Source organism: Anabrus simplex, chromosome 9, assembly GCF_040414725.1.
Source record: "Anabrus simplex isolate iqAnaSimp1 chromosome 9, ASM4041472v1, whole genome shotgun sequence".
Lineage (NCBI taxonomy): Eukaryota > Metazoa > Arthropoda > Insecta > Orthoptera > Tettigoniidae > Anabrus > Anabrus simplex.
The window spans coordinates 90,876,283-90,897,693 of NC_090273.1; the positions used below are offsets into that span (position 1 = coordinate 90,876,283).

At 38.3% G+C, this 21,411-nt stretch overlaps 1 protein-coding gene across 1 annotated transcript in view; it reads right to left on the reverse strand.

Annotated features, from left to right (window-relative positions):
* Positions 1-12,643: 12,643 nt before the first annotated feature.
* Positions 12,644-21,411, reverse strand: part of kek3 (kekkon 3) — a 456,384-nt gene continuing 447,616 nt past the window's right edge. The window contains exons 2-3 of the mRNA XM_067153374.2: positions 18,288-20,310; positions 12,644-14,073 (exon numbers count right to left, since the gene is read on the reverse strand). Coding sequence (XP_067009475.2) covers positions 12,756-14,073; positions 18,288-20,149 — 3,180 coding nt within the window. The 5' untranslated portion in view covers positions 20,150-20,310 and the 3' untranslated portion in view covers positions 12,644-12,755. The remainder of the gene's footprint in view (positions 14,074-18,287; positions 20,311-21,411) is intronic.

Genomic DNA, 21,411 nt, shown 5'->3' on the forward strand with positions numbered 1-21,411 from the left:
TTTCGCAGAGAACTTTTCTTCACATATTCAGGAGGAAATCTCTCGATATCTTTCCCATTCCTACGTCGCTAAAAGCCTTCGATGTGTCAGTGCGAAGGTAAACAACTACCAAAAGAAAAATAGAATTGTTATCTACTGTTCGGAGATCAGAAGAATGCACATGCCCGGTGAGGCACGGGGCGAAGGGGTTTTCACCAGCAGAGTCAGTGACGCAATGGTTACCATAGCAACTCCGCTACTATCCAGGCGACTTTATATTATCTTCTACTGAAGCTCTTCGCTCTTGTCAGTTGTAATCCAGCAAACTGCAAAGTGTGAGTCAATTTTTTCGTGTAGCAGTTACGAGCCGATCTGTCTGAGAAGAACAGGAAGTTCGTGCTTACAGGCCACATTCAACATTATCGCATTCTTCTCATCTCTACACAATAGTTTCACTTATCCATTCTCGTTAGTATACCGTTTCTTTTCCCCACAGCTTCGTTCTTTGCGAGTAAGAATTTCCTTCCATTTTTCTCTGATTGTTATTAGGGGGATACTTGCCTAGCTGGACTTAAACCAATATTTAACACCAAGTCCTTATAGATAGGAGACTCCGTGGCTCAGACGGCAGCGCATCAGCCTATCACCGCTGGATACCGTGGTTCAAATCCCGGTCATTCAATCTAAGATTTGTGCTGGACAAAACGGAAGCGGGACAGGTTTTTCTCCGGGTACTTCGGTTTTCCCTGTCATCATTCATTCCAGTAACACTCTCCATTATCATTTCATAGCAGTTATCAGTCATTAATAAATCACGACCCCATCATACTAACTGCCAATATATGATTCATTCGTTTCATCCCTGACCCGGTCAATGACTGGAAAGCAGATTGTAGGTTTTCAATTTCATGTTTTTCTTTATAGATAGGAAAAGAAACCCATGGTGCAATAGCCTCGAAGAAATTTACATTGCCAAGTGATCGCTGCTTAGCCCAAAGGCCTGCAGATTACGAGGTGCGTGTGGTCAGCATGACGAGTCCTCACAGCCGTTATTTTTGGCTTTCTATACCGGGACTGCCATCTCACCGTCAGATAGCTCCTCAATTGTAATTAGGTTGGCTGATTGGACCTCTAACCAACCCTCAGATCCAGGTAAACATCCATGATCTGGTCAGGAATCGAACCCGGGGATTCCGGGTAAGAGGCAGGCACGCTACCCCTGCGCAGCGGGGCCGGCATAATATACCTAATATGCATAGTTCCACCTGTGTAACTCAAATATTTTGTTGTAGTAGCGTATGATGTAACATTTCCCAGCTAAAAGATCACAACTGCTGACGAGTCGCAATAGACACGTGAGGTCTCGCCTTGTTACGATAGAACACCAGTTCACTGTTTGTTAATTCTGGTCGTTTCTCTGCGACCAGTATTTCACTAAATTGACTGTCCGGCCATAAGGAAGAAGTTCGTAGTAGAGAACGCCTTCCCAATCCCATCAAATGAAAAGCAGTACTTTTCCCGAAAGCAGACGTGGTTTAGCAATTGTGAGTGGAGATTCACCATGTATTCGTCGTACATTTTTCCTTACAATGTTGTAATACATGAACCACTTCTCATTACCCGTCATCAAATGTTTCAGAAATGGATCATGTTCATTGCGCCTTAGTAAGGAGTCGAAAATGGACAGGAGCTGTACCAAATTCCATTCAGTAAGTTCATATGGCACCAAAAAGTCGCAACGGAATATGTAACCAAGACTTTTCAGGTGTTTCCTCACATTCAGCAATTGAGCTATTTCTCCAGCTGTCACCCTTGGGTTACTGTCAACCAATTCCTTGAGTTGTTCTTCGCCTGTAACAAAGGGTCTTCCGGTACGAGGTTTGTCCTTTGAGGACTGAATTACAGATCAAAACCTTGACAAATCATGTTTTGCATGTCCGATTGGTACCGCACCTTCGCCTTAAACAGCATGAATCTTCCACCGAATTTTGTGAAGCGTTTTTGTCCTTGAAAAATAAAGGAAAGCAAGGTGTTTGAAATGCTCATTTAAATTTTCCATTTAAACCAACACTAGCGCACGAACTGCAGCAGATGCTAGTGAGGTAATCGATAGTCAGAAACGCAAAACATCTGATTGCAAGTCATACTTCCCTACGTGGTTGAATGATGCGGCAACTGCTCTATCGTTCCCGTAGAGGGGGTTGCCACCTCCGCAGGCTGAATATTCCTGCTGAATGCGCTCGGACCTGTACGGCAACTTTTCTATCGCTGCTGTTGAACGGGTTGTGGTTGTGGTTTTAGAAGTTGCGATATTTAATATTTCTCAAATATGCTTATCTTGACATTTTTCAAATGTGAAAATTTCATTCATGACCCTAATTGGTAACTTCCTGCATTTTCATATCCAAACTCTCTTTAATCATTTCATCGGGACTAAAATACGACCGGACTTATTTCCCCACCAAATATTTGAATTAAGTTGTATATTTTTCAGGTATAATCCATTATTAAATGTTTTTCTTTTCGGAATATTTTCTAAATGATTGTATTTCTTCATACATTTGTTTTGATGGATTGAAGAACCTAACAGTTATAAATTAAATAAGCCGAAACAAATGGCTTCCACCAGAACAAATATACTGCAATATGGTATACAAATTTCCGAAAAGAATTGTATCTGGTTAGCTATCCAGAAACATAACGTTGTATCATCCGGAACTAAGGGTGAGAAATTTCGTATATGCCTGTTTGCGGTTATAGAAGTTGCGGTATTTAATATTTCTCAAATATGCTTATCTTGACATTTTTCTTACGGGTAAATTTAATTCATGACCTTAATTGGGAACTTCCTGCTTTTTTCTGTCCAAACTCTCATTAATCATTTCACCGGGACTCTCTGTAATTACAAATATATATTTTCCAACCGTCCACAACTATAATTATAGCGATAAATAACTGGTTGTATTGTATAATGCAAGGCACTGTACTGTATTTAGAGTAGGCGGGTCATTAAGAATCTGCTTTTCCCGCTGGACTACACGAGTGTCTCTTTAAAATGCATGAGCAAGCTTTGTTATTAATTACAGCGTGCTATCAAGAGAAAAGGCTAGCTTGGGGACTAAGTCGCCTTAATTGAAAACTTACCTGATCGAGTTGAACTTTTCTAACAAGACTTCTCATTCAGGAGGGTGGAATGAGTTACAAGGTAAGTAATTTGATATCAACGTAGAATAATATTACCTCAAGTTTTGAACGAAAGGTAATTTCATTGCTTGAACTAATAAATGCGGTTGGCGGATCGTAAGTACCTTGTGCAGTTCTGGAAACACCTGAGTAAAATATTATGACTGATTTCAAAGATAAACACTGCACCGAGTAAGCTGACCGTGCGATTAATATTGCATAGATGTGATCTCACATTCGGGAGATGGTGGTTTTGAACCATACTGTCGGGAACATTGAATATGGTTTTCCGTGGTTTCCTATTTTCACATCAGGTGTAATATTATTAAGTCCATTGATATTACCTTACCAATACTAGCCCTATCCGATCCTCGCTTCGTCGAAATGCTTCAGTGTGTTATGAGACATCAAACCACTACCAAAATAAATAACAATAATAAATTTAACTGGGCTGTTTTGAAATTGATTTGTATATTGTCATATGCATAAATACACAAAATATTTTAATAGAAAGATTTTGTAGCATAGCTAGTAAATTTTCTATTTAAAATCCGCCCTTTACAAAATAAATAAACCGGTAAATTGTAATTAAGTTATTGTATTTAAACAAATGCATTCTTAAAAATGAAAGACTAGACGTGGTAGATTACATTTCCAACACACGATGAACTTGGTACCGGATTTGTATATTATATTTTCTATCAGATTAAGTTAATGGTCCAATTGCTACTTATTCAAGTAAAACGCAGCATGTGGGAGTTACAAGGGTTTCAGTACCCTTGTCAGCTTCTTAAGGATGAATGTTTTAATCTGTCGACTAGTATTTGTACTCAATTTTCTCCACTTTGTATGTAAAAATTACATTTACCTTTAATTCAAACAGTCATAGCATTTATAAATAACGCCCATTACTGGATAAACTAACTTCAATACAGATTAAATACAACTTTCTTTGTTCTTCTCAGCTGTGAAAAAGATTAAAGTGATGTTTCAGGCGTATCTACAGCCTTTAAGTTATATAAAAACATCTCAAACGCCTTTCAAACTTACTCTGATATGAAGTACGTCTGAAGTGTGTGGTATGTAACACTTACCACGTTATGAATTTAGGCAGAGGGTTGCCAATAAGGACCTCACCCGGTTATTTCATCATTAAAATAAAGTTACACAAATTACTCCGTAAATTCATTACTGTCCAAATAACATTCCAAAGTCGTCCTCCTGTAATAATTCCTAAACTGCACATAAAGACAGATAGATTATAAACATAATCATCTCTCAAACAAAACGTGTTCATGTTTGGAAGCTGAAAGCTGCTGGCGAGACCAACGAACTTGCTGAGATCAACCCGTAATTACTGGAAGGACAGTAGCTACTATAGCTGGACAGTAGCTAGACTGCATTAAGATAAATTCAGAAAAAGCGTTGCTATGTATTAAGGTGTTTGAAAACAAATTTTAACATTCACAGAATTTTTAATACTCGTTTGTAATAATATCCACTCCAAATTACACGTAACCTAAACAATTTTATCCGTAAGTTATATATGCGTGTTATAAAAGTGATTTGATAGAATCTATGGATGTTTTCGTATAATTAAACATGTAATTCTTCTTGTCTTCGGATAGGTCTACTGTGGACCACGTTGAGCATCGTTCATTTCCGGTTCTTCTCCAATCAATCAGCTCACTACTTTTTCGTTCTTTCGGAATGGGCTGCTTTGCGTTCTTAGCGACCAGGTGTTGCCGGTCCGTTTTCTGCTCATTCGATCTTTGAATCCCTTAATTTTGTTGATGACCATCCTGTATTCTTGTCTATTATATACTTCCTCCTGTGTTATGTTCTTTCCTTCCAGGCCCTCCTTGACTCCTTTAAGCCAGTTCGTTTGCGGCTTCCTGCTCTCCATGTACTCCAGCATTCTCTTGGCTGTTCTCTGTGTTGGCATTATTTTATTGTGTCTATGTAATTATGTTATTAATTAAATGTTTTCTTGTACAGGTATCTTAATATTGTTTTCATACATTTTGCATTTCCTATTCAAGAGACGGAAAAATTATTAACTACTATTATACTAATTCGTCACTGAAAAGAATGGCTTCAATATTAACAAATTAGACGCACCTTTTAACACCCGCAGGAAGAATTCTTATATATACCGCTAAAATCATATTTATTTCCAGTTATAAAACTACTGTTTGACAGAATTTAGCGTTGTCTATCACCAGGTATGTATGGGGACCGACAGGAAAGGAACCTGAAAACGTTTATTTTCAGTATGTTTAAAAACAATGTCTTTGTTTTGAAAATATCCATTCAGAGAATATAATTTTCCACACATTCTTCATAATTTCACAACGTAGGTTTTGATATACAATGGGATGTTTGGTTCGTTTTTCTTCTACAATACTCATTTCCTTTATAATATCATATAACTTTATTTTATATACTATACTCACACCCTTTCCCGGTATGTTTATTTGTAACACGTTTTATAACTGTAACTAAATCTCCGTTTTTTTTGTTGTAAAGAAGTAATAGTGTCGACTCTTTGGCCTAACTGGCACCGTGATCTTCAGCGGTTTTTATTTTATTTTTAAAGCTGAAATTCACATCTAGGTTTAATTACCTAAATGTGCCATCTTTAATACCAATATGAGGAAGTAAACGGCTGTACAAAATTAATTTAATATTTACAGATATGCTTTGCTTGTACGATGTTATATATTGAATCAGGTAAGAGAGAATTAATAATAATACTTTAATACCAATAATGAACACTTCCTGATATTGATAGTTTTCATCCTCATATCGCTAACCATGCAATCAAATTTATGCTTCACTTTTCAGCGTCGTGTCTATTCAAGAGTGCATTTTCATCCATTGTATACCAAGAGCGAAATTACGGTACCACCGTAGGCTGAATTTTGAGTCATACCTCGCTTGAAACTTTAATCTGGTTAAAAACCTCGGTAAAACTTACAATCTGACTTTTCACCCCGTTTGTCATGTTCATCTCAAAATTAGCAAATTGCAACAGAATTGAGTAAAATGAACCAATACTATAATGTCATATTTCGTATATTATGACACTTGTCTACATATACCTCGAAAGTAAAAAAATGGAAATCTTTAAAGGAATAAAATTATTTTTGCTACCTATCAATAAGGCTGAAAACTAGAGAGAGATTAAGGAACTACTTGTGAAGTACTGTTAATGAACAATGAGACCATAGCGTCAAATCCAATTTCGAATATAAACTACAATGTGCGCATTCATCAGAATGAAAAATATTAATTTCTTCAGAGACCTGAACCTCAGTACCAAACTTTATATATATAAGTATTTAAGTGATACGTTCACCTCGCATTACTATATGAAGTTTAAGTTTGAACACTATTGTAACTCAAGCACACGAAAATAAAATTGACGCATTTTAAGTATTGAACTACAAAAGACTTCTGATAATATCATGTGTTGACCACGTGAGCAATGTTGAGTCTGGCTGAGCACAAACAGAGGAAAATAGAACATTTCGGACATGTAATGTGGACGTATCGAAGGATGCTGAAGATGCTGGCAGCACGGTGCTCTCTTGATTAAAGATGGCGGATGACAGTTAACAGAACTTTTCAAATTACCCGCTACTACAGAGGGCAGCACGGTGCTCTGTGGATTAAAGATGGCGGATGACAGCTGACGAAATTGCCCGCATGATAGCAGCACAGTGCTCTATTGATTAAAGACGGTGGATGACAGCTGTCAAAAAGCACGTGGCTTTGTTTACTAAACAAGAGCACATAGAATTTTTCAATTTGCCGCCACCACATTTCAAAGGTATCTAGCTAAAGATGGCAGCACGGTGCTCTCTTGATTAAAGAAGGCGGATGCCAGCTGTCAAAAAAGCACGTGGCTTTGTTTCCAAACAAGAGCACATAGAATTTTTCAAATTGCCGCCACCACATTTCAAAGGTATCTAGCTAAAGAGTGCAGCACTGAGGTTTGTGATGCAAGATGGCGGATGACAACTGTCAGAAAGAAGCACGTGAGTTTGAAAAGTACGTGGAATTTGCCACCGTCACAAAGAGGGCAGCACGGTGCTCTCTTGATTAAAGATGGCTGCTGTCACGTGGAATTGCCTGCCACCATATTTCAAAGGTATCTAGCTAAAGAGGGCAGCACGGTGCTCTCTGGATTAAAGATGGCTGCTGTCAAAAAGCATTTTTCAAATTATCCGCCACCACATTTCAAAGGTAAGTAGCTAAAGAGGGCACCACTGTGCTCTATGGATTAAAGATGGTGGATGACAGCTGTCAAAAAAGCACGTGGATTTGTTTACCGATTCAAATCTCGCGCTAGTAAGGTTAAGTTGGTAGCACTAAGGTTTAGACCCGTTAAGATGGCAGCACTGCCGATGACAGGTGACGAATTTGCAGCTACTGCGATAAAGAGGGCAGTACGGTGCTCTGTGGTTTAAAGATGGCGGATGACAGCTGTCAAAAAGCACGTGGATTTGTTTATCTTGCGCTTGTGAGGTTAAGTTGGTACTACTGAGGTTTAGGCCCGTCAAGATGGCAGTACTGAGGTTAACGATGTGTTGTTGTCTGTCAAAAAGCACGTGGCTGTCAAAAAACACGTGGCTTTGTTTACCTCGCGCTAGTGAGGTTAAGTTGGTACCACTGAGGTTTAGGCCCGTCAAGATGGCAGCAGTGAGGTTAGCGAAGCGTTGTTGTCGATGACAGCTGTCAAAAAGCACGTGGCTTTGTTTACCAATTCAAATTTCCCGCGGGAGGCGGAGGAGGCCTCTGGGAAGGCCCCTCGGGCGGCGGAGGCGGAGGAGGCCTCTGGGAGGGCCCCCCGTGAGGCGGAGGCGGATGGGGCCCCTGGGAGCCCGGAGGAGGAGGCGGCGGCGGCAGAACCATCCAATTATACTACTTGATTCAAATTTTTTCAGTTCTAATTTTGTAAATCATTAAAACCTAGTTTGTGTGCTACACGAGGCCTCCATTTATAAGCATCGATATTCCATTTGTGGGCTAAGTTGAGTCTCGGGTTGCCTTCTCTGTAGTCCTCTCATCATCTTCCTTATCATAATCGTCTTGGAAAACACAACCACATTGTGTTAGTTTTCTGAAGCCTATAGTATATGTCCTTCCTAGATGGTACTCACCTTTCTTTAGTTGGCACTTTAACTCTTCGTGGGTTTGTTGACGCCCTCTTGGTACTTAATACAATTATACTACCAAGAAAGACAAAAATAAATGATAATATTTTCCCTCTATCTCTGTCCCAACTAATTTTAATTTAATATACAGGAAAACAACATTAAAACGTGCGAATGGCACGTATACAGGCACCTGTAAAAGTAAAATATCTGCTATTAAAACTAATGAATACATCAAAAGTCATGACTATTTTATTTGAACATTCTGTGGAGAAAACCTGAAGAAATACTCAATAAAATTGCATAAAATTAACCAATATGAAGACATGATACTTGCCTACAGATACCTGTAAGTGAAAAATGAAAATCTTTATGAGTACTGATTGTTGGACCGAGAATTCAGGATAAAGTCTTTCATACAAAATATATAATATGTTTTGCTTCATTCTGTGAGGGAAATTGATTATTTTAAATGAAACAGACTGCACTGAAAAGGAACAAAAAATTTATAATGTAGAATCAAATAAAAAGGTGATGAGCAAACCACTGCAATACATAAAAGAGATCTTACGTTTACATTTGACGACTTTGCGATGTTACGTGTCTTTAATTACGAGTGACGTGCTGTGTTCCTCGATATAAGATGTTCGTAAGTGACACAGTCAGTTGAGTTGGAACATTCTTTCGTCAAACACAGAAATGTTTTTATTTATTTATTCGTCTTTAGTAGTGGCGAAGTTAGGACTCTTACACTTTAACCACATCATTGTACAGAAAAATGGAGTAGAATATTAAATATTTAAAAAACTAATTTGCATTATAAATTCGAAATAAATGCAACATAATAATTATACCAATATGCAAAAAATAATTAGTCAAACTACTAAATTAAATTTAATAAATAATAATTTTAATTAATTTAAGGAAAATTAACTAAATTGCACATACACACACGCACATACCATCATTCACTCATCAAGATTTACACCGTTGGTTTATGCATCTCAGAGGTACTTTCTGTAGGAAAACTGAAAGACTCTGGAGAGTTACTGATGAGGATATTATTTGGAACAGAGTTCCATAATCTAGTTCCCGTCGCAATAAATGATCGATTATAGGCAGCTGACCTGCTAAAGGGAATGGAAAGTGTAGTAACAGTGCGTGTATTATGCTGGTGAAAAGAGGAAAGGTATGTAAAGTTTGATGACAGATGAGTTCTCTCAGTTAGCAGTCTGAACACCAACGCGGCTACATGAAGATTTCTGAGTTCTTCAAATTTCAGGAGGAAAAGTTGTTTGTAATAAGGTGTGTGACGTGAGCATCGTAGCGTACCGAAAATATACATCTGATAAAGAATTCATGGTCCTTTGTATTTTTCTTATTTGTTCTTTCGTAGCATCTATGAATACAGAATCACAATAATAGAACAAAGGGAGAACTAATGTTTTTATAAGCCTTACTTTCATATTTAACGGTAAATTGTTATAGTGGTATATCAGACGATGGAGTGATGCATATACTCTGCTGCAGATACCTGCGGCGTGTTCATTCCAATTTATGTTTGCATTTATAACAACACCTAGATTATTTACCAAACTTTCGTACGGAATTTTGGTACCAGATAGTGTGAGTGAAGGGATGTCTAAGGTCTTTGTCGTGTTTATTAATTTCGATTGTCCAAGTATAATAGCTTTTGTCTTGGAGGGATTTATTAATATAGAGTTTTCACAAGCATATGATGATATATTTTGTATCTCATCATTCGTTCTATCAATTGCTATACGAATATCTCTCAGTTTTGTATGATAATATATTTGGAGGTCATTCGCATATATATGATAATTGCAATATTTCAATCGAGATGGTATGTTGCTTATGTACAAAATAAGAATCAATGGCCCAAGTTCAGAATCTTGGGTACTCCTGTGTGTTTCATTGTCCATTGAGAAGTGTTGTAATTTATAACGACTCGTCTGCGGTTTGTGAGATAATAACTAAATAGGATGTTTTCAACTAAATAGTTGTAAAGCAGTCAGATTTAGATTAAGAGATTCTAATTTGGCCAGCAGTATGTCTATGTTTACAGCATCAAGTGCACTACTAAAATCAAGAAGAGTAAGTAGTGTGACCTTCTGTTCACTCATTACGTATCTAATGTCATCTGTAACCTTCAATACAGGAGTGGTCGTGCTGACTGTACTGGGTCAAACAAGAAATATTTGTTAATATACTCGGTTAGTTCCCGATGGATTAACTGTTCGAAGGGTTTGGAGAGAAATGAAGGTACACACACCGGTCGATAGTCTGATGGAGAAACAGATGGAGACTTTTTTTGTACCAGACTTACGATTCCATCTTTCCATATCCTTGGATATGTTTTAGAACTAAGGCATAAATTATGTATGTGAGTAATTACTGGGCCAATAATATATAGAATACCGGTACGTTTAATGATGATGATGATGGTGATATCATCAACTCCAGTGGCACTGGACTTGATCGAGAGTATTTCACGCTTCACCTCAGTTTCGTTAACAGTATACCTGGGTTTCAATGGTAAGGTTCAAGTTTCGCTATTCCCATGGAGCGGAGCTTTCGCCATGTGCATCGTGCATTCATATTATTGTTGGCTGGCTTTTGGTAGTGAAATAATTTCTTATTTCGGATCATTACGTTTTTTTGCGCAGAGACCGATACTGGTCAAGTACATCAGGAGAGCTGGTTCGTCTATATAGCCGATGTAATGAATCTTGGTGGGACATCATGCGTTTAACGTCATCAGTCAGCCATGGCGAGGGAGGTCTAGATACTTTCACTGTACGTTTCGGAGCATGCTTATCGAGGAAACCAAGTAAGAGGGAATTGAACATTTGTAGTTTCATATCAATATCGTCTATGTTAATTATGTCCTTCCAAGGAGAATATGAAGTATCCAGTCTAAAGTCACGAGTATTTATCTGCTTAATGCCCGTGTAAGTGATATATTTCGTTTTATAATTTGGAACTTCAAGAGAATATGACAGGTATATCAAGTCGTGCTTAGAAATTCATGGAACAATAATCTGGCCATGAGACAAAATTTGATGAGGATTATTCGTAACCATTAAATCAAGAAGGGTGTGAGATGACGAGATTGTCCCGATAGAGTGGTTAGTCGGTTGTAGTGGCAATACTGTGATGTTAGACGCCTGGAATATGTTTAGCAGTTGCTTCTTTCACTTCTCTGCTGTAATATGTCTATATTGAAGTTTCCGAATATTAATACGTGTTCATAAGTTGGTAATACTCGATGTAGAATGTCTTCAAAGTCAATCATATGCCCTACTCTAGGGGGTCTGTAAACAATACAATTTAATACCTTTACTGGGGAAATATCTGTCTCCGCGAACATGAACTCAGGCCTCGGCTCAGCGGAGTAGTCAGATGTGTAAACTAATTTACAACTTAAAGTTCTTATTTTATATTTAATTTTTCTTGCATATAGAGTTTATTTTAATTATGTTACTGGTGTTACGTTACACTCACCACTTTTATTGTTTTTGCAGACGCCGAGGTGCCTGAGTACCGTGAAGGAGCTTAGATAATGGCAAAACTAGAAATGGCATTAGAATTTATAAATTGGAATCGCAGGTCTTTAGTTATTAATTAGTGAAAATAAGTGTATATTCTGCAGGAAATAGATCATTAAAATAAAGGATCTTAACAGGAGTTAAATGAAAGTGGATGTTATGGATCGTTGAACGTGAAATAACATTCTTGCGAGTTCTGACGTGTGGAACATGAAAGGAGAAAAAATTCAATAACCCTATGGACGGTGCCTGAATTTAGTCCTGCAGGAGTTCTTTTAAGTGCCAGTAAACCTACCGACACCAGCCTGACGTATTTGAGCACCTTAAAATGCCACCGGACCGATCCAAGGTCGAATCTGTCAAGTTGTGGTCAAAAGACCAGAGTAGTTAATTTTAAGTATTGGACCTACTTCAAGATACTTTTGAAACGGCAAGTATATAAATACATAAATAAATATGTAAATAAATATGATCCATCAAGGTATTAAAAAACTTTGAACCCTAATTCTTAGGTCGAATAAAATGCCATTTCTGAGTTTGACGAGTGAACATTATGGACTCTACGTATTATACCCAGTCCATGAATACGTGACATTCCACGCATAATGCATATGCATCATCACTTAACAAATAACAGATATGCAAAATAAGCTGTTTCATTTCCTGGCGTGCGTGGTTTTGACAACACTAATCACCTTTTACTTTGACTGAACCTTTAATATGAACAGAAATGCATAATTTAAATATATTTGTAATCATATTTATAATTTTTGTAACTCAATTACACAAACATTTTATTTCTCATTCATAGTTTCAAATGTACACGTCATAAACGTCTTTGGTGGGAAACAAATAATGTTTCTCAGCTTTGAAAGAAGTCTCCCCCACTGAATCTCCTCAGCAAAGGATTTCTTGGCAGCCAGTAAGGTGGTAGGTCAGTTCCATAGTCCACTGCTCCTCCTGACGTGAGACCTAAAGGGGACGTCGCTCCAGGGATAGCGCCACCCATTGGCGAAGATGCTGACGTAGCAGTTACGGCAACTGTAGAAGATTTGTTTTTAAGAATCGATTTAGGGTTATTACTATCTTCAGATCCTGAGGGAGTACTTACGTTGTCTCCACCAAATAACAAAGGATCTGTATATCTCGATATAGAAGAGGGAGGATGCCTGCTAGAGGGAGGATCTTGGCGAATGTTCTCGCACGTTTCTTTCATTTTACAAAGTTGTTCTTGAAGACTGCGGTACTCTTCAAGGAACCTCTCCAGCTGGGCAGCATGGTAATCGTAGGTGTTCGCATTTGCTGAAGAAACAGTGGTGGGAGTTGAATATAGATTATCCCGTAGTAGATCCCCAGCTCTGGTGCCAGATCCCATCAAGTTCAACAGAGGGGTTGCCGATGTCGTAGGAGTTGACACTTGAGGATGTTCATGTACTGGTGATGTTGGTAAGCTAGGGTTCTTCCTACTTCTACTAGGAATCCCCACACTACTTTCCATGGACACAGAAGACGCCCCAGGAGATGCGAGATTTAATGATGAACTTGATCTTTGACTGGCAATCCCTGTCCTTTTATGCACTGTACCAGTGGTTGATAAGGGATAATATGATGACGAATAGGAGTCTATAGAGGATCTTCGTATTGACCCATTGCTTCCTCCACTTCCTTCACCACCACTACTACCATACCGACTGTCCGGTAGTAACGGGGATTGACTATCTGATCCAGCACCTCTGTAATACCTAGCACTACCCCTAACACCTGCACGCTCAAATCCCCCACGCCTTCTCGGTAAAGTACAAAAGGAACCGTCCGTCATATTAATTGAAGCACCACCAACATTAGCACTGGCACCACTAGCACTTCCGAGATTGTACGGAGATATCTCCAGTAGGTCCGGGTAATTTTTATCCGGATGTGTGTTGTCGTTCTCGGGAAGTTCTGAAGTGTACATACTCCCTCCGTTATTCCCAACCGCCTGTTTGCGCATGACGTGATGCGGCAACCCAGGAGGCGATGTAAGGTCACCGGGACGCAAGGTGGCCGTGCAGCTTATAGAAGACACTCCAGTCGACGTCGTTACCTCGTGCAGAGCGCGAGGGTTGTGCGCCTCCAGACGTTGTCGTCCGAGGCTTGACAAACCGTTACCCGTCACCGTGCGGGAAGCTGCCAAGTCGTCCCTGAAAGAACGTATCCACAGATTAGAAAGTCAGCCATCAACCTTAAACACAAAATTAAATTCAGGGGTAGAGAAAACATTCATTGATCTAATAAAAAAGTTTTAATTAAATTTACTTTTGTATAGAATATGATTTTCCTAATCTGAATAATTGAATAAGCTTATTACAAACATGCAGAGCTGGGAAGTAATTGGGTTAAAGTTATCGAATTACTTGTAACGATTATATTCCTAGTAATTTTACTTGTAATCCTTACTTTCGTTACAAAATAGAATTAATTTTTAGTTTAATTAACGTAATGAAATGAAATTGTAATCTTTGCGTTCTAATGATTAACATGCATGTCACGGAAGCACAAACGAGAAACGTAAATGTTTATGAAGACAACGTTCTTAATTTCTATTACAGCAGAGCGAGTAGTTTCACTAGTTCTAGATGAAATAGCTTCCTACCTCCACTACTTCCACAGAAATACTATTGGTGTCATTAAAATTAAGCACAGGTATTCCTTCAAGAAGCTTCCATGGCTCAGACGGCAGCGCACTGGCCTCTTACCGCTGGATACCGTGGTTCAAATCCCGGTCACTCCATGTGAGATTTGTGCTAGACAAAGCGGAGGCGGGACAGGTTTTTCTCCCGGTACTCCGGTTTTCCCTGCCATACCTTATTCCTACAACAGTCTCCACTATTATTTCATTTCATCTCTCAGTCATTAATCATTGCCCCAGTGTAGTGCGACAGGCCTCGGCAGCCGGCACAATTCCTATCCTCCCCTCAACTTGGGGTCTTCATTCCACCCATCCCTGACCCTGGCATTGACTGGAAAAGAGGTTGTAGTTTCCCATCTTTTATTCCTTCAAGAGCCCCCGTATTGCGTCTGTTCAGTAAATATACTTTACCCTCAAAGACGTCGAGGTTTAGTGATAAGAATTGTATGAACCAATTAATATATTTGGGAAGTAAATGACAAATTATTCGAAACGTTAAAAGTCATTAACTAAAATAAAAATGATGGAAAGTAATTTCTAAATCTCCAGACAAGCTATCATGTCTGGTCTCACTTAGTGATGGTAGCCACTTAATATATCTATACTTAAAATACATACACAAAATTACGTAATACGTATCCTTGCAAATTTTGCATTACTCCGTTCCCATGTTAAAAATGAGGTTAGGTTAGCGTCCGTAGTTGCAGGTTAAGTTAGGACGTCATTGTGACGTCATAACCTTACCTTTGTGACGTTAGGCCTGCTCACATGCGTAAGGGTTGACATCACAATGACGTCATTGGCCTGACGTTATTGACTACGGGTCAATGACCTTGCTTGCACCAACAAATTTTGCTGACTGAGAAAAATTCAAATCTCCCGCAACTAGGGGTCAATGACCTCGTAGGAAAATGATGACTCAGCACACATTGTTTTAGAACATACATATCTCATCTACTGTTATAGTATTGACAAATTTTTTTCACATGGGACTAAGGAAGGTATACCTGACTTCCTTAAGACTAGGGTTCTGTAAAGAAATTTTAATTGTAATTGTAATTTTACTGATTACTTATGGGGAAATAAATCTTTAATTGTAAATGAGTAAACTATTTTTCAGGTAACTGTATTTGAGGAGCGTCTGTTCAAAAGGTACTATTTCCAATTTGAAAAGATATATCAGTATTTCGTCCATATGCATTACAGCAGTTGAATATCATCGATCCATGAGCAATCCAGACCAGAAAATTGTAATTCCTTCAAAGTTGTGCCAAACTCGATCATGGGTACGTTCCATGTGCCTATTATTTTACATTTCTTGCGCTTTTCTGACAACTTTCATAAGGTGGAAATAGCATCCTTTGAACAGACACTCCTCCATTCAACCAAATTACTGTTTTCTTCTACTCTTACCATCAATGCAAACATGGCCATCTCAAATTTATTGTTAATTTTTTTCACGATAGGACAAAATATTTGAACTATTACGGACAGTCGTTAAGAATGTAATATTTTATATATTCTTTGAAAAATTCAAGCTTAACCTGTTCCAAAAAATTTAAGGATTCTTAATTAATTTTGAGAGAAAAAGTGCAGCTGTCTGGTTTTTTTAAAATCGAAGACTTTGAGGTAACCGTTTCTTAACTCTCCCTACACTGTTCACGTGAGAGTTTATGCTATTTCCTTCATGGAACATAACATAAAGTTTATTGAACAGTAGTACGATTACAGAGTGACTTAACATACAAATACAAAAAAATACTCAAAATTCATATTTGGAACATTAAGTTATAAAATTTACAGACACATCCTGTGTTCTACCTACATGTTTCCTTATCCGAGAGTTTTATCACATAAAAATTTTTGAAACCGTTTCATAAGTAAAATTCTAGTCTTTTAATTCTTTTTTATCTGCCTCCTACATTCCAGCATTAATAATTTCGATTATTTCCAGATCAAGACTTTCTCCTTTCATACAATCACATTCTGAATCCACACCCTTTCCTTCAATCACTCTCTTAGTTGTCGTTGATGATTTTCTTCACTATTTCATGTGTTATATATCATCCTACTCAGTGTTCTTCTAACGCCGTCAGTAATCACGTTACTGAACTGAATTGTATGATTTGCTGATCTGGAGCTGGCCATGTCTGTCACAAAGCGATAATGGAGCTGGCCGTATTTATAATTGTAGGTATGTATTTCAAAACAACCTTTAAAACTTTTAAACCAGTGTAGGGACGCATCAACCTCAAAATCATTACCTACCTGATAAATGCAATTATAGAACAAATCTACAACTCATTCTGTGAAAAAATGGAGCTGTCAATGTTTGTAACCAGGCTACTTACTGTAATTCATTTTAACTATCCCTGATATTCTAAAATATATGCTGGGATGCATTACTTCCATAAGGGCGTAAGGCATAATTCTGTATTTTTCTTACATTTCATCATATTTGCACATTTGTAGTGACATCTGTTGAATAATGTTGGCAATGGATTCAGAAGATATCGACATTGTATACTGAAAAGGAAACTTATTGAATATTTATTGGAAGCCAGTTATAAAATTACTCCCAATGATTAAGTGTATAAAGCTCATTAATATATAATAAAGTGAAAATATTCCGATTATATTAATACATTACCCCTAACGAAAAATACGAATATAGGCCTAACTACCTTAAACTTATGAAATAATTTACAATACCTTTCAAGAATATATGTCAAATATTATGTTTATTTACTTTTTATTTAACAGGTAATATAATTTTGAAATCGTCAAGTAACTCTGATATATTTCTGCCTAAAGAAAAGGGCATTTTCAGAAGAGACGTTTTAATGATTCTTGACTATTTTGTTTATATGCCTTTAAACCAATTCAAAACGTCGTGTGAATGTTCAGTTTCTAATGCAAACCCTTATAGTCTCAAAAATAAAATATGCAAATGGGAGGTGAAGTATTGTATTTCGAAATTTAGAAGAGAAGAACACGGTGTAGAGATGAATCAAACTGGATAATGAAGAAAAAACAAATAGCCATAAATACTGAAGTAACTCATTCTCCACCAAGTTTAACTTGCCACCGTGATTGTAGGATAAGTAATAATAACATCAAATATAATCAGAGAGCCTGTATATAGATCAGTTAAATACTGAGTAGGATTTCTTGGTGATATTCGTAAGGAGAAGAAAAAAAAAGGAACAATGACCAATGGTGCAACGTTCGGAAAGAAAAAGGGGTACAATATTTTGTGATAAGTTTATTAGAGATTTTTATAAAAATGTTGAGTGGTATTAGGAAAACTCTGCAAAGATCAATGTGTTAAGCGTCAGGAAAACCGAATTGATTCATGAGCCAAACAAAATGGATACATTTTGCGATATAATTTGGACCTTCATTCTAAAAAATTCTCTCTTCACACTGCAGTATGCTGATATACATAACAATACCTACAGGTGTCAGTTAAAATATAACAATATAACAACAGTTACATAGATGTTTTATTTCTCTTGTAAAATCATAAAAAATAAATGGATATGCGGTAAGATCATGTAATAACCGTCCGTCTGCTATATTAGGAAATATGTATACATATTATTATTATTATTATTATTATTATTATTTTTATTATTATTATTATTATCACCGTAATAGTACGCAACTTCACCAAATTTTGTTCCAAATAACTACCAACTAATTAAAGAAGATAATGTTGCTCACCTTCTATCGACATATTCGCTTATCCTGGGAATATGTAGGTCTGTTTCTGGAAGACAAGGACTTCTGATGTCACTGCCTTCACTATTCCTGTTGCTGCAGCCAGAGTCTGTGGATGATCTGACTCCACCCCACAGTTTACTTTCTCTCGCACCAGGCAATACAGTGGTTGGTGTCGGAGTATCCACATCATCCTCACCTTCTTCATCTTCATCATCACCATCCCCATCGCCCACGTCCGTATCTACACTTGGCACTCCGCGGTATTCACTGTGTCTTGGATGTTGTCTCATGACCATATGAGGCCCCACGACCGCCACTTCACTGTTTGATCCAGGCCCTAAATGACTGTTACTCCCACCATTTCTAGGAAGACTTCCGCATCTTCCAGCACCTTCGTTGACCCCAGTGTGGTTCAAAACGGTTGGAGCTTTATGATTCATCTCTATTTTCTCATAACTGTCATCCCGCCCCCTTCCTGGACCTCCACGCACAAGTCCAGATGATCCAACAACCATCCCACCCTGCGCTTGCTGTCTCCTGCGAACCCCACACACGCAAAGTACAACAAGACAGGAGGCCAGTACAAATAAAGCCGCCACTATAATACTGGCCACCAGCACTTTACCGGAAACACTGCCTTCTGGTGGTCGCCGCAGAACCGCTAAAGTGACACTAGCTTCCGCTTTACCAGCTTTGTTTTCCGCCGTACACACGTACATACCTTCATCTTGTATGTCTGCGGTGAGAATGGTCAGGTTACTCTCCTTTTCTGCCACATGAACCATATATAATTTCCTTCCTCCCGAGTAAGGAACGCCTGTTGATAAATTAGCAATTACTCTATTCCTCCACAACCACTTCACTTTAGGTTCAGGGATGCCCCCAATTTCACAGCTCATCGTAACATTGCGTCCTTCCACGCCAGTTGTAAGTGATTCAGGTGCAGAAATCTTTGGGGCACAAGCGAACTCGTCGAGGTCAAGTTTATCCCACGCTTTTTCAGCAAGACGAGAAGGATACCTACACACCGGTGGAACATCGTAGGGGATATTTTGCCTTAACATCCACTCCCTTAAAGGGCGAATCGCACAAGTACAGTTCCATAAATTACCAGCCAATTCCAAACCATGGAGATTCCTCATCGCAGTCACCGTTCCAGGTTTCATATCAACTAAACGATTATGGTCCAGTTTGAGCCATTCTAAGGTATGCTCTAAACCGTTAAATGCCCTTGGTTCTATCGTGCCAATACGACACGATGACAATTCTAATCTCACAAGTTGAGGAACATGTATAAAAGCATCATTTAATATTCTTTGAATTGGATTACCACTCAACTTTAATTCCCTCAGTTCGGATATAGAATCAAAAATATGAGACGGAACCGCAGCCAGAAGATTGTAACTCAGATCAAGTTCTACAAGATTTATAAGCTTTCTAAATGCATATCTGTCTAAAGTTTTCAATCGACACTTCGCCAGATACACTTTTTGTAAATTTATAAGTCCCGCATCGTGGAAAGCGTCCCTAGGGATTGTGTGAAGACTGTTTCCAGTGAGATCTAGAACTTGAGTGCCTGCGTCAAGCTTCTGTGGGATCGAAGTCAGATTAACATTAATGCAAGTGACTGATTCTTTACCACTTTTCCATTTACACTCACACACATGAGGACACCCTAAAAGTTGTCCAGAAACAACACAACATGAAGTCAAGACTAGGAACAGTAATGGTGTTTTGGGAGGTGGCACCCCAGCCACGAGAGTCCTCCAGTGTTTCCACCGCCAAGGCCTCCTAGAAGGCCGTAGTAAGGTGTTATTGCCCTCATTTGGATGGGGACAGGTTGATGGAGGCCACGTATCCATGGCGAATTCTTCAGAGGACTTTTAACAGCATATCTCCGTAGCAGAAGAAACACAAGTCCTCCGGGTCTTCGTCTTCCGAATCCATCATGGAATATGGCAGCAGTAATAAGGTAGAGCTGGCACCGTGGCACCAGTTCTCCCCTCAGCGTCGTGTTGAGGGTCTGAAACGAAGCAAAATGGTGTCTATCAGAAAATATTCATTTAAATGTAAGGTGAGGTTTACGAGACAAAAGCATGGCATTGCACATAATTTCATATTAATTATTTATTGTTGCTTTTTGTTCTCGTAATTTAATTTAGTATGAGTGACTCGCGGCTGTCAGAGTAATATTACAGTCCTCGAGTTTTACCTCGTGATCTTTCTTGTTACTGTGTCTACATAACAGAGATAACACAGTATTAAGTCGGGAGGAGGCCATGAGTGCCTTCCAGTGTTTCCATCTCCAAGGCCTTCTGGAAGGCTGTAATATGGGCTGGCCAGATTAAAAGCATAAAAATGCGGGACATTTCGACTGCCGTTGATTATTAGACCCTACTTAAGATTAGAATGTCTTAACACGAGGCACAGACCTCACAAAGGGTATTATTTATTTATAGAAAACAAGTATTATTATTATTATTATTATTATTATTATTATTATTATTATTATTATTATTATTATTATTATTATTATTATTGAAACGGCCCAATTACAGTGTGTGAAATGTTGCAGAAAGGAACATTTCCCTTTAAAAAATGCTAATGATTATGTCTTCTAATAAATGAAGTTCAAGTATTGGTAATGAACGATTTATAGCCTATGCATCAATTCAGAGAGCATTTATGGAGACGGAGACATACGGTAACGACTAGTGTGACGTCACTAATGGTACACTTTATATTTCTTTTTTTTTTTTTTTTTTTACAATTTGCTTTACGTCGCACCGACACAGATAGGTCTTATGGCGACGATGTGATATGAAAGGGCTAGGAGTGGTTAGAAAGCGCCCGTGGCCTTAATTAAGGTACAGCCCCAGCATTTTCCTGGTGTGAAAATAGGAAACCACGGAAAACCATCTTCAGGGCTGCCGACAGTGGGGCTCGAACCCACTATCTGCCGAATACTGGATACAGGCCGCACTTAAGCGACTGGATCTATCGAGCTTGGTGGAGGTGGAAACTAAGTGATAACAGTCCTCCAAGATGGAATTTAATCACAGACCTACGTGGCATGCTCCGTATAAGTCGATGAACGTCACTTTGCGGTATCAGGTCCCATACT